The following is a 12,926-nucleotide window of genomic DNA, read 5'->3' on the forward strand; positions in this document are numbered from 1 at the left end:
CTTTGGGCTTTCAAGTGGGCTTTTTAACTTCAGAAGGGCCTGTGGGGCACTCTTTGGGTCATATAGCATCGTCTTGGATTTCAGAGATTCGAAAGAGACTTTTCTTTTGCCTTTCTTTTCCCAACTGACTTTGAATTTTCCCCTTTATAAAAAAACTTCCCTCCTTTTTGGCTAATCACTGTCAGCTCATCATCTTCTGTCTCCATCTTTCTTTTCTCACTTGAGTCGCTGTCGCCGTCATAATTCAAAAAATTCATCATTGCTCCCAATTTTTTATTAATTTTCGGAATCTGACCGTTACCCTTCTTTTTCCGATCTTCCTTTCCGATCACCATGGACACTGCTTTTTCCAGCGAGATTGCGAGATTATCTTCGAAGAAGTATTGTTCACTGTTCAAGTTAAATTCATCAAATCTTTTGGCCGCTTCTCTAGTAAAAGTACCATGGATACTAGGGCTTCTTTCCAGATGCCATTTCCCTTCGGTTTTGACTATAACTTGTATAATGAAACTGTGTTCTTCTTTGTCAAACAGTTTGATGAACGCCGGAATGAACCCCGAGTAGTTGTCTTTGATTCTGATAGATGCTTCTATGATATCTGTGAGCTCCCTAGTTTCTTTTGCCACTTCAATGAAACCACCACAGGCATCTCCAATTTGAGTAAAACTCTCTAAATTCCACGCATGCAGGGGAACTCCTCGCACCTTTATCCATCCTCCATAACTTGGGATGACTTTCGGTGATGCATGGGCTTTCTGGTTCCATTCTTCGAACTTGACATAAAAACGACCCACTGTGGTCCAACCTTTATTTTTACATATCAGGTTGGCTTGTTCCTCATTTTTGAAACAAATCAGCGCTTTATCAGCATGAAAAGGCTTGTACCTAACAGTGGTATCAAGTTGTTCATTAAGCTTCTCCACTATTTTCTCCCAATCGTCATGGAAAAATCTTCTAGTAAGGACCACTGTTCTTTCCCATTCAAAAGAGAAGTTAGTGTTGGATTTCCCTGTTTTCTTTATATTTGTGGTCCATGAGTTTGTTTCCTCGTCGGATGAACTGCCTTTAATAACCGCTTCGGCATAGGATCTCCTCTTTGTGTCGTCCCCTGATTCAGAGCTAGAGAATCCGTCTTTCAGTTTGGTGTTCAGAAGAGTTCTGTAGTTTGTTTTTTTGGACGAATCCTTCTTTCCATATAAAAGACTGACAAATTGTGCCCAACCTGATTTTTCTGATCCTTCTGGGACAAGAATACAGCATTTCCTTCCTCTATCATCCACTCGATAAATTTCAGCAATGTAGCCTTTTCTGTTGTATGTTTTTTGGACCCACAGGCAATAATCCTCGAATCTTTTTTCCAAGAAGAATCTGGTTGTACGAGGAGTATCCAGCAGAGTTCTGAAAGAAGACTTTAACCATTCCAAAGATTCCAAAGTGACAGCAATTGAGAAAGATTTGTATGGCCCCACCTCCGTAATAAGCAATTTTAAATCGCGTGATCGGTTGTCCACTGAAAAAACAAAGTCTTTTTTTTCGATGGTGCAAGAGCGAGGGAGCTGTCGTAGTGTAGACATACTGCGAAAGAAAGCAATGCAAAGCAGGAAACAGAGAGTGAGTTTGAAGACTGCTGTAAATGTACCTTAATAGCCTGAGATAATCGAAATCTTCCTTGGTTGGCGGGAGTATCAGCTGGAATAAATTTGGTTGTTGAGTAGAGTAAATTTTTTCAGGGGAAGCGCAAAGGTTTTCCATGGCACTTGTTTGAGTTTCTCTGAAGTTTGGGAACCGTAATGGCCGTCGGCTTGAGGAGTTGAGAGAGAAGCTCTGCCATTTCACCAAAAAAGAACTCGTTTTCTTTACTACGTTATCTTCTCGAGTCCTATCATGAAAGTTCCTTTTTACTTCCATCCTTTTATATATATTATAGATTATAAATGTTGCTTTTAAATATAATAGAAGGGTTGAAAATATTTACAAATATAGCAAAATTTTACTTTCTATTAATATCTACATAATAATAATAATAATAATGATACAAAATTGTAATACCAATCTCTTTATAATCTCTCAACTTTAGTCACTATCAATATAATGTCCTCAATTATTGCCTTCTCCTTCTCGATTTTTCTAATATTTTGAATGTGGGAACCCCCCCTCAATTGAACAACAAAACAAATAACGTATGATCATGATTACTATTTGGAATTGAAAACAAATTATACAGAGAAATAAAAGTTTAAGAAAAAAAAATGAAGGTAGACAAAAATTTCAAACAGAAAAAAAAATGTTACAAAGAGAAATTAGAAAAAAACAAAGTTATATTTTTTTAGAATGATTTATGGCGATTTACTTTAGAGAGAGAAAATATAAGAGGATGGAGAGTAAATTTCAAGAGAAAAAATCAGAATTGAAAACCATGAGAGAGAGGACATGTGAAAAATAATTTTTTTATAGATAAACTTTACAAAAAAAAAAAAAAGAAAAAAAGAAAATTGGAGAGAGAAAATGAAAAAAGACAAAAATTAAAATGAAAAAGAAAAGCACTCACAAATTCATAATCACTAGATAAAAATCACTTAAAATCATCTTCTAACAACTGATTTGGATATTGAACATCAAAATTTTGAAAAGAATTAAAGCGATTTTAGACAAGTCAAGAGTGATTTCGTTGGTTCCGTGAGTTTTAACATTATTAAATCCTTTTTTTTCTAAAACATTTTTGAATTTTTTTGACGGAAACGTAAAATATATACTACTGAAAGAAAAAAATAGATAGAATGGAAGATACTTTAGAAAGTATTATTGCACTAAAAATCTGCCTTCAATAATGAATGTGGATAGTGGGGGCATGCATTCCCATTCCCTCCACTCCCCAACCATAAGAATTCATTATATAAGGAGAGTCCCTTCCCATGCAAACACCACAGCAAAAATTACAAAACACTTAGAGCTAAGGCGAAGAGCGAAGAAAAGTTTGCCATATTAACAACACCATAATTAATAATGGCAGAAATGAAACAGCCAGTGGCTATAATTGGAGCTGGAATTAGCGGTCTAATTGCTTGCAAGTTTGTAGCTCAAAAGGGGTTACACCCTGTCGTTTACGAGGCCGAAGACGGTATTGGAGGGGTGTGGGCTCGAACCATCAACTCAACCAAACTTCAAAACCACAAAAGCACTTATGAATTCTGTGACTTCCCTTGGCCTTCTTCTGTTCAGACTGATTATCCTTCTCATCAACAAGTTCTTGACTATCTCCATTCTTACGCACTTCATTTTGATATCCTTCCCTTCATCAACTTCAATTCTCGTGTTCTCAGTATTGATTACGATACCGATGGAGTTGATGAAATGGAGAGTTACTCGCCTCAGCTCTGGGGAGGAACTGGCCTCCCCTTTGCTAAGGAACCTAGATGGATCCTTGAAGTTCAAGACACTAAAACTAATACGGTTCAGGTGTTGATATTGCTTCTTTTCCCTCTTAACTTTTAGGTTTAGTGATACATTTATATCGTTTTTTTTCATCCATTATATACTCGTTCGAGCTAGGTTGCACCCACTGCTTTTGTGTGTCTTTACTCCAATCACACACCAAAAATATTTATATATTTATTTTCTTTTAGAAAAGAAGTGAGAGAGTGAGATTATTTCAATCATATCTTTCATACACAGTTGCTAATATTCATGAAAAAGTACGTTAAAATAATTTTCTCTATAGCTAAGAAACAAAAAATAGCCTCCAACTTTTGCATTTATTACAAAAATATCATCGTTCTCTCGAAATTTCAAAACTATCCTATATATATATATATATATAAATTTTGATCTTTCATAAACATTTCAAAACTGAAGTTAAAAATAGTTGTTTATGGTTTTGGATGGAAAATGAGATATAAAATAGATGTAACCCCGTGAGTCCTGTTTTTCGTTTTAGAAATTTTGCATGCACAACTAGAATTTTACTCTAAGATTTGTATCGAAATAATTGTGGAAGGTTAAGAGTAATATGATTACAAAGAGGGACGGTATTTTTGATATGGCAGGTTCATCGAGCTGGGTTTGTGATATTGTGCATGGGGAAATACAGTGGGATGCCATACATACCAGAGTTCCCACCAAATGAAGGCCCAGAAGTGTTTCATGGGAAAGTGCTTCACTCAATGGATTACGCTTCCATCTCTAAGAACAAAATAGGAGGTGTCTCAGCTTGCACTCAGTTAGTGAAAGGCAAAAAAGTTGCAGTGGTTGGATCTCTCAAATCAGCCATGGATATAGCAATGGAATGTGCAGAAGCAAATGGTGAAATTAATTTTTAACTAATTACCATTTTTTGTTTAACCACTGTTTACTGCATTGCTTAAAAGTGATAACTGTAAAACACATCTTTATTCACTCAAGAAATCGGTTTTGCAGGAGCGGAAAACCCATGCACGTTGCTTGTAAGAAACCCCCATTGGTTGACTCCTTCTGACCAAGCATGGGGTGTCGATATAGGTCTTTTGTATAATAGTCGTTTCTCTGAACTATTGGTTCATAAACCTGGCGAGAACTTTCTACTCAGTGTCATCGCCACCTTACTTTCCCCCGTGGTGAGAAAAGACTCTCTCTCTCTCTCTCTCTATATATATATATATATGTATGTATGTATGTATATTGAGTGCTTCAACCTCTTCCAACATAGATGAGTGGTTTTAAGTGTGTAAGCACAGCACTATTATCTTAGTTCCTTTGATAAGATGTATCGATCTTTAAATCCATTCCATCCATATATATAATTAGAAACCTACTCGATACAAAAAAAGGTAAAGTGTGTTAATTAGATACATCATATATGATTGGCTAATTTAGCTTTCATAAGAAGGTGTGGATGTGATTATGTTCTTATATTATCTTTAAAGTTATTTCTTCAAAAAAAAAAATAATAATAATAATAGAAGGTGAGAGAGAAAGACATGCATGGCTGTTCACAATGTTCAACTTATAATATAGTTTCTACAATTTAATTGATTGGAAATTAACTACCACAAAATTTTAAAAGAAAAGTAAAACCAATTTCCTACACCCACACAATCTCTTTTTGCAATCCAATGAGACATTTGAAGAATAATTTTAACTAAATTGATTTATATACTGACAAGTGATTTGTTAAAAGTAATTTTTATACAATCATTTTAATATGTAATACTTAAGGGTGTGTTTGAGATTGAAATTTGTTATTATATTAAGTTAAATTATTTAATTATGGTTGATTTCATAAAAGTGTAACAAATTTAACTACCATGTTAATATATTTGGTTCTATATTTGTAGTTATCTAATTTAAAAAATAATAATAAAATTTTAGTTCTCAGTTTTTGAAGGATTTATGATTTTGCTTCTTCAATTTTCAAAACATACATTTTCAGCCCATAACTTTTTAAAAATAAAGTTCAATTAATCCTTTTGAGTTTACGAATTTTTAAGAATAGATTTAAAACATCCATGTAATAAATAAAACCACTAAAATACAAAATTCATTGAAAAGTATAAATATTTTTATTAAATATTTTATTTTTGACATTTTTTTCTAATAATATTATTAATATTAATACTATCATTACCTAGACCTTTTAAATCTATTTTCTAAAAAATTGGAGACTACAAAGACACGTTTTGATATAATAAAAAAAATAAAAGGTTATATTCTAAAAAGTTTCGAGATTAAACAAGTATGTTTTAAAAATGAGAACCAAACACTCCTATTCCTTAAAACTATTTGACCAAAAAAAAAAGAAATAGCATTCTCTTTAATTTAATTAAATGTATTTTTTCAAGGGATTAATATTTGCTTTTAATGATAATTTTAGAATTACTAATTAATAATAAAAATCAATATTCTTAGATTGAAAAAGTGTAGAGGGTGGTAGATAAATTACATATAGAGAGAGAAAAATTTAAAGAAAAGATAATAGAGATAAAGAAGAAATTCACTTGGAAAGAATTTTCTAAAATCACTTTCTTTTGGTTATCAAACATCACAACTTTAATTTAGAAGAAAAATGATTTTAGCAGCAAAATAACTCTCCCAAACCCTAAATCACATGGAAAACAAAACAAATGATCAAACCTCTAATCTGTAAGTCGTTTTAGATTATATAATATTTGATCCATGATATTATTTTAATTTCCCCTTTTATCACCCATGCGTACAATAAATATATATATATATGTTTGATGAAAATTTTCAGAGATGGGGTATCTCAAAATTTGTGGAGAGCTACCTACGATGGAAACTTCCATTAAAGAAACATGGAATGCTACCAAAGCATAGCTTTTTTGTAGAGGTTTCTTCATGCCAAGTTGCAACCATCCCTCCAAAATTCTACCAAAAAGTGGAAGAAGGTAGCATTGTCTTGAGAAAATCCAACTCCTTCACCTTCTCCAAAAACGGTCTCGTCATCGACGACGACGACACCCAACCTGTCGAAGCTGACGTCGTCATTCTCGCCACCGGCTACCAAGGCAATCAAAAGCTCAAATCCATCTTCAGATCTACCACTTTCCAAAAATACATCTCCACCTCCCCAACCTCCATCATGCCTCTGTACAGGTAAATTATAAAACTTAATTAACCTCAACATATATATGTTTGAGAATAGTTTTCAAAATTTGAATTGCACGCATACCAACAAACACATACTTACCAATTCTTTGGAACATGATGAGTGCAGACAGGTGATTCAGCCAAGGATTCCGCAGCTAGCGGTGATCGGGTATGCAGAGGGGATATCAGACTTGTTTAGCTCGGACATGAGATGCCAATGGCTAGTACATGTGCTTGATGGAAGCTTCAAGTTACCAAGCATAAAAGAAATGGAGGAAGAAATAAGGTCGTGGGAGATGAACATGAAAGAATATGCAGGGGAATACTTTTGGAGATCTTGTGTTGGAATTAATAATATTTGGTATAATGATCAACTTTGCAAAGATATGGGGAGAAAGTACTTTAGGAAGCAGTCCATTTTGGCTGAGCTTTTTCATCCTTATCTGCCTTCGGATTATGCAAGTCTCAGCAATGAGTAAATTCACAAACTCAAACTCAAAATTCCCCCAATACTAAATTATATAACTATAAAAATTAAAATAAAACTCTTATTAATATATTTTTACTTTATGTTTGTGCATTTTTCTTTCTCTACTTAGGAATAAGTTATCAGAAGGAGTCATAGTCGATGGTTTGGTTTTATGTAACTGTTGGAAGAATGAGAGAGAAATGTTGAATAATGTAAGTTATGAATATATTTATTTATGGATGTATGTATTTAATCGCTTGTTTTATATATAAGCTAAGGTAATTGATGATCTAATTATGTTTTTACTTTGCTGTCACGCTTGAATATATATAGTTTAATTGATCAAGACATATATTATTTTGATCTCGATCAAACAATCTACATATTTATATTTTCTTCTCGTTTGTTGTTGAACTAGACATTTTGAGTTATTTGTCTAGAAGAAATTAACATTAAAATGGTAATTAACAATATTTTTTAAAAAAAAATTGGAACTTTTAAACATAGTAAATTGCACCAAAATATTTACAAAATATAGCAATATTGCATATTTTATTATAGACATGAGATTATTGAAGGAAGATTTTTAAATATAGTAAAATAAACAAAAATATTTACAACATATAACAAAACTCTGGATTATATCAATGATAGATACTGATAGACTTATATTACTGTCTATCAATATAATTGAGTAGAATATATCAGTGTCTATCAAAATCTTTAATTAAAATAATCTAAAATTCTGTTATATTTTATAAATATTTTATCAAATTTGTCATTTTTACGGTTCCCTATAATGAAACCTAAGTTAAATATGGCATACTAAAAGCTAGATTGTGTATGTGTCACTGTAGTATAATTATTCAATAGAAAATACCACGTTGTTATTTATGAACCTTACATTATTTGTGATGTCGCTTATTCTAATTAGTTTCATGCATACAACCCTCCAAGTTAACGTTGTTCTAAATGATATGGATAAAACGTTGAACCTTTTAATGTTAAGCAAAGGAAAGTTACGATTAAACTATACTCATTTTAACACATGTTAGAAATATCGTTCTCATTTTAATATAATTCAGAAGTGTTAATTAAAGGAGTACTTTTGATGTATCACTTTCATTGAAAGTAAACCAGACTTTATTTATAAAGCTGAAATGGGCCTCCTTTGAAATGATTGCAAGTGAGTTGGGCCCTCAGGCCCATATTGAAGGTCCAACCAAGCCCATTTTTAGAAATTTGAAAAAGAAAAGGAAGATCTCCATGTTTTAATAATTTTGTATTAACTACAATGATTCATGTAATATATTATTTAAAATATGTTAAAAAACTTTTCACTTACTAGGAGATATTAGACTTGTCATTTCAAATTAGGTTTTGGATCCTAATTAAAGTTTAAGTTGGAAAGGAGTTTCCTTTTGACTTTTAATGAAAGATGCTATACCCACTTTTTTCCTTTTTCCTTTTTTTAATTGTCCATTAAGTAAGTTTGATGGGAAATCAACATCCTAACTCCACTTTTAATCTCCAATATATCTATCTTCATTTGAAAACTTGTTGAAATATCTGCTATAGTATGTCATGAATTTCAAAAGATTATTATTAGAGAGAGGATCATGAATTATAAACAACTTTGAGATCGACATATTTAAGCTATAATCAAATTAACATATCTCTTTTTCACGCTTAAACCTACTTGAACTTTGTGTTTAGAGAGGGAAGTTATATACTCTACTAATCCCACAGGGCCAAAAACTCAAACCTACATGAAATTTTGGCTTTTGTAAGAAGGGCTTTAGGGAAGGAGAAACTTTAATTTTTGCATGCCTTTTTATTAAAAAAGTAGAACTGTTTGTATATTAGGAGGCCAAAAGGAATAAAGGTGCTCTAGGTATTTGGAGTGCACATGCAGAATGAACAAAATGAAAAAGTTAGTCAAATTTTATCATATTTATGTCTCTCTTCTTAAGAAAAGCAGATAATATTTTAACTAACAGAAACCCATAATGTCATGTTGAGTTAAGTACTCAACACACATTTTCAAGAAAGATACCCAAAATTGACACATAGGTCCAACAATAGAGACCCATTTGCATATGTCCTTTAATCATTCATTTTATAAAGTTTGATGAGGTATATCTTAATTCTTAGGTAAATCATATTAGGGCCCCCAACTCCCACGCCAAAATCATTAAATAATTTGACTAATTAGGAGAATATTAGTGCATTTGTGTCCAAGCAAACTTAGTTCAGTGGTGTAATTGTATCCTAAAGATGGGAGATTCGCTCTATCTCTCATCACCACAATCGTTATATACTAAAAAAATTGACTCTTTGTAGCCAACAAAAGCTTAGCTCAATTGGCATCCGTATGCTGTTATAAATTCCACGTTGAAAAAACCAAGAGACTTCACATCTCTTAGCTTATGAGATAAGATGAGTAACGGATATTAGGTCCTAAAAGAAATTGTGATCCGATCAAGATTGATGAACCCAAAAAGACACCATTTTAATGAATGCAGGTTGAGAATTTCATATTGATCAAAAAAGACTACCGACAATGGCTTGTTGGTAGAGCGTAGGTTTTTGCCTAATATTTTCAAAATGAATGCAATTTCGATTTTTTAAGTAGTTGATTGGAAAATCATTTTAGATAATTTCTTTTTCTACTATTCGCTTCATAATTACAACAATACTATAGCATAGTATTTTTAAATTATATTTAATAAATCACACGTTGTTGTTGTTGTTGTTCTATTAAAATGTGGTAGGTTGATAATTATTCTTCAATACACATATCTATTCTCTATAGTTTACACCATTACACATGATTCATTATTGTTCTTATTTATGAACATTAAAATGAGTCAAAACAAAATTAAAAATGCTTTAAAATCTCTATTTTAATGCTATTCATGTTTTGACTATCATTTTAAAATTAATTTTTTTTAAAAAAAAAAAACATATAACAGTTTTTAATGAAAGTTTGAAAATTTAAAACATATCCATTCCAACTATGAAATTTTTTTCTTTAAGAAAACATACATAAATACCAAAATTTCTCTTAATTGTAAAATAAAGGTAATTTAGATTTTCTTTACAAAAAAGAAAAAAAACTAAAGAACATATATGGACTAAAATGTTTGACTTTTCAACCTCTTAATCTTTTAATATCATATATAAGATGGATGTTTGACAAGTTGGAATTCATAATAGTCAGAATTATTGTGAATAAGATAAGTGTTGGAATATGTGTTAGAATTGAAGGTGAAACAAAAATAAAATCTTGAAAAGTGGAAACGATAGATAATAGAGTTTAATTGAAAATTGCTCAAACAAAATGAGTTTAATATTACAATTTGTGTTCAAAACGCTCAATCCAAACATGAATTTTGGATTACATTACAATGCATTCTAATTTTATCATTCAATGTTCGATTAAACATTTTCTTAAGTCATTCTCAAACTAGTCTGACTTAGAAGTTATGACATTAACTATAGAAGTTTATATCAAACACATTATTAGTTACGCTATATATATCCACCAAGTGAAAGGTCTTTAAAGTTATTATTTTCTAATTTGACTTTTGCAAGTAGATAGATATGTTTTTCTCTTTTTTTTTTTTTTTTTTTTTACAAAGATGGTTGTCCAAAACTTCTATTTGAAATTCATCTTTTACAAGTCATTTCCTAATTATAAGATTGAAAATTGTTTGTATGATAATGATCGGTGGGGGAATGATTAATATTTTAATTTCAAACCATTCCCATTTTTAAGAGAAAAAAGAAAATTAAGAAAGCTAATTAAGCTAATTTAGTTGCTGATCCTCATATATATATATATATATATATAAAAGTTATATGTTTCAATGCTTCCCTCAATAAATAAATAATTGTGAATTATTGTTTTAAATAAATAAAATTATTAAAAATATTTATAAATATAACAAAACGTTAAAAGACGAATTTTATCAATAATACTGATTTTATTATATTTGTAAATTTTTTACTTCTAAATAATATAGCATTTATTAAATTAAAAGTTCGTTATTTTGTTGTGCCTGTTTTAAACAAGGGTCAATGCCTTGTTGGAAAATAATTTTGGATTCTTTCTTTTAAAGCTTAGATTTTCTTTTCTCCTATATTTATCACCATTATCTTGATATTTCTTAGTAAAATAAAATTGAATTCTTAGCTCAATTTGAAAGAAAAAAAAAACAGCTTTTGAAAACCTACTCTTTTTGTTTTTATTTTTATTTTTTTGAGAATTTTAGTAAAAAATTAGATAATTAAGCAAGAAATTTAAGAAGTGTAATGGATGTTTATAGCTAATCATTTTCAAAATCTAAAAGTTGAAAACCAAAATGGACACTAATTCGAGTACAAACTCTTAATTTTGTATATTTATAGTGTATTTGGTTTAACTTTTCAAACATCTAAATTTTTAAAATAAGTTAATTTAGAAAAAAAAAATTATTGCTACTCAAAATAGCTTTTGAAACACTTTTAAAATTAATTTTAAACCATTTTTAACCAAAAATTTTAAATATTTTTTTTTAAAAAAAACCATTTTTCTCTAGGCAATCTAAATTCACCTTTGATTAGTTTCTATCAATTTAGCTCACTCACATTCTAATGTTTGCATATCATATGTATTACTTACCAATTATACATGCCCCCAACATGTGCCAAAATTTAGATAATTGATTTTGTAAAAATACGAAATACACATTATCCCAATTTAAGTATGACTCAATGAATAATACATCAATCATCATTTGAAGCGTCAACCATACAATTCAATTCTCATCCATGTATTTGAAGAAAAAAGGTAAAGATATCGTCACAACAACGTAATTAGTTGTCTCATAGTCACTAGAGATTTGATATTTCTTCTGCTATAATAAATAATATAATTTGGAGTCCACATTATTCGCTTTATATTATAGTTCTAGAAAAAGAAAGAAAAAGTACATAATTAATCATATGAATGGAATTATTAGTTTTAAGGACGTTATGTATTATTATTATTATTATTATTATTATTATTATTATTATTATTATTATTATTATGTCCCAAATTGGCTTTAAGCCAAAGAATGGGGAACGCTTTACGTGCACGTTGACAGCTAATTCTTTTACCTACTTTCATTTATCCCACACTTTATACAATTAATTAATTAACTACAATACTTTAAATTAATGTTTTATTTTCTTTCCTAAAGTATAATGGGAGTATAATAATTTCATATTAAATTCATGGTTATTGTTATGTGTACATACCCTTATCAAACTTCTCTCTTTTTAATCGATTAAACTTATAAATATATATACAGATGCTTTCACGTTTGTATAATAAATAATAAAGTCATGCCCACTCAGATTTTTTATGTTTTATTTTAAATTTAACATACTTAGAAAACAACGATGTGTTTTGTTTACGCATCTTTAGTTTCTACATTTTTTTTTTTAAATTCTATTATTCTTTAATTCTTGTCATTAATTAATAAATGATAGAACACATGGAATTAAATATTTTGATCCATCACAACATGTTGACGAATCTATGTAATCATGTCCGCCATCCTTATCTAATATTAAATTAAATTTTAGAAGTACGAAGGATTATGCAAATCGTTTAAGTCTATTGTATTTGAGAAAACAAAGCTAAAAATTTATAAGAAAAAAGGAAATTACTTCAAAAATATAATGAAAAATAATTACAAATATAATACATATATAATGAGATTTCGAAATCTATCCACGACTGTAAATAAGCATAAAAATAAATGAGAAGAAAACGATAAAAACTAAACACACAAGAATTTACGAGAAAGCCTTAGTTCAATTTGGAGAGAAACCAAAACCCACA

The 12,926-nt window shown here is 30.0% G+C and overlaps 1 protein-coding gene across 1 annotated transcript; it reads left to right on the forward strand.

The window, feature by feature from the left end:
* Positions 1–2,776: 2,776 nt before the first annotated feature.
* LOC103487394 (probable flavin-containing monooxygenase 1) lies at positions 2,777–7,356 on the forward strand. The gene is made up of 5 exons (XM_017044298.2): positions 2,777–3,456; positions 4,044–4,299; positions 4,414–4,589; positions 6,227–6,588; positions 6,710–7,356. Exons 1-5 carry the CDS (start codon positions 3,004–3,006, stop codon positions 7,059–7,061), a joined length of 1,599 nt encoding a protein of 532 aa, XP_016899787.1. The 5' UTR covers positions 2,777–3,003; the 3' UTR covers positions 7,062–7,356.
* Positions 7,357–12,926: the final 5,570 nt, after the last annotated feature.

The sequence above is a fragment of the Cucumis melo genome, chromosome 2, assembly GCF_025177605.1.
Source record: "Cucumis melo cultivar AY chromosome 2, USDA_Cmelo_AY_1.0, whole genome shotgun sequence".
Taxonomy (NCBI): Eukaryota; Viridiplantae; Streptophyta; class Magnoliopsida; order Cucurbitales; family Cucurbitaceae; genus Cucumis; species Cucumis melo.

Coding starts and splice junctions, on each gene's coding strand:
- LOC103487394 (XM_017044298.2), top strand. CDS start 3,004: ATGGCAGAAATGAAACAGCCAGTGGCTATAATTGGAGCTGGAATTAGC. Junction 4,300..4,413: donor GGAATGTGCAGAAGCAAATG/GTGAAATTAATT, acceptor TCGGTTTTGCAG/GAGCGGAAAACCCATGCACG. Junction 6,589..6,709: donor TCCATCATGCCTCTGTACAG/GTAAATTATAAA, acceptor TGATGAGTGCAG/ACAGGTGATTCAGCCAAGGA.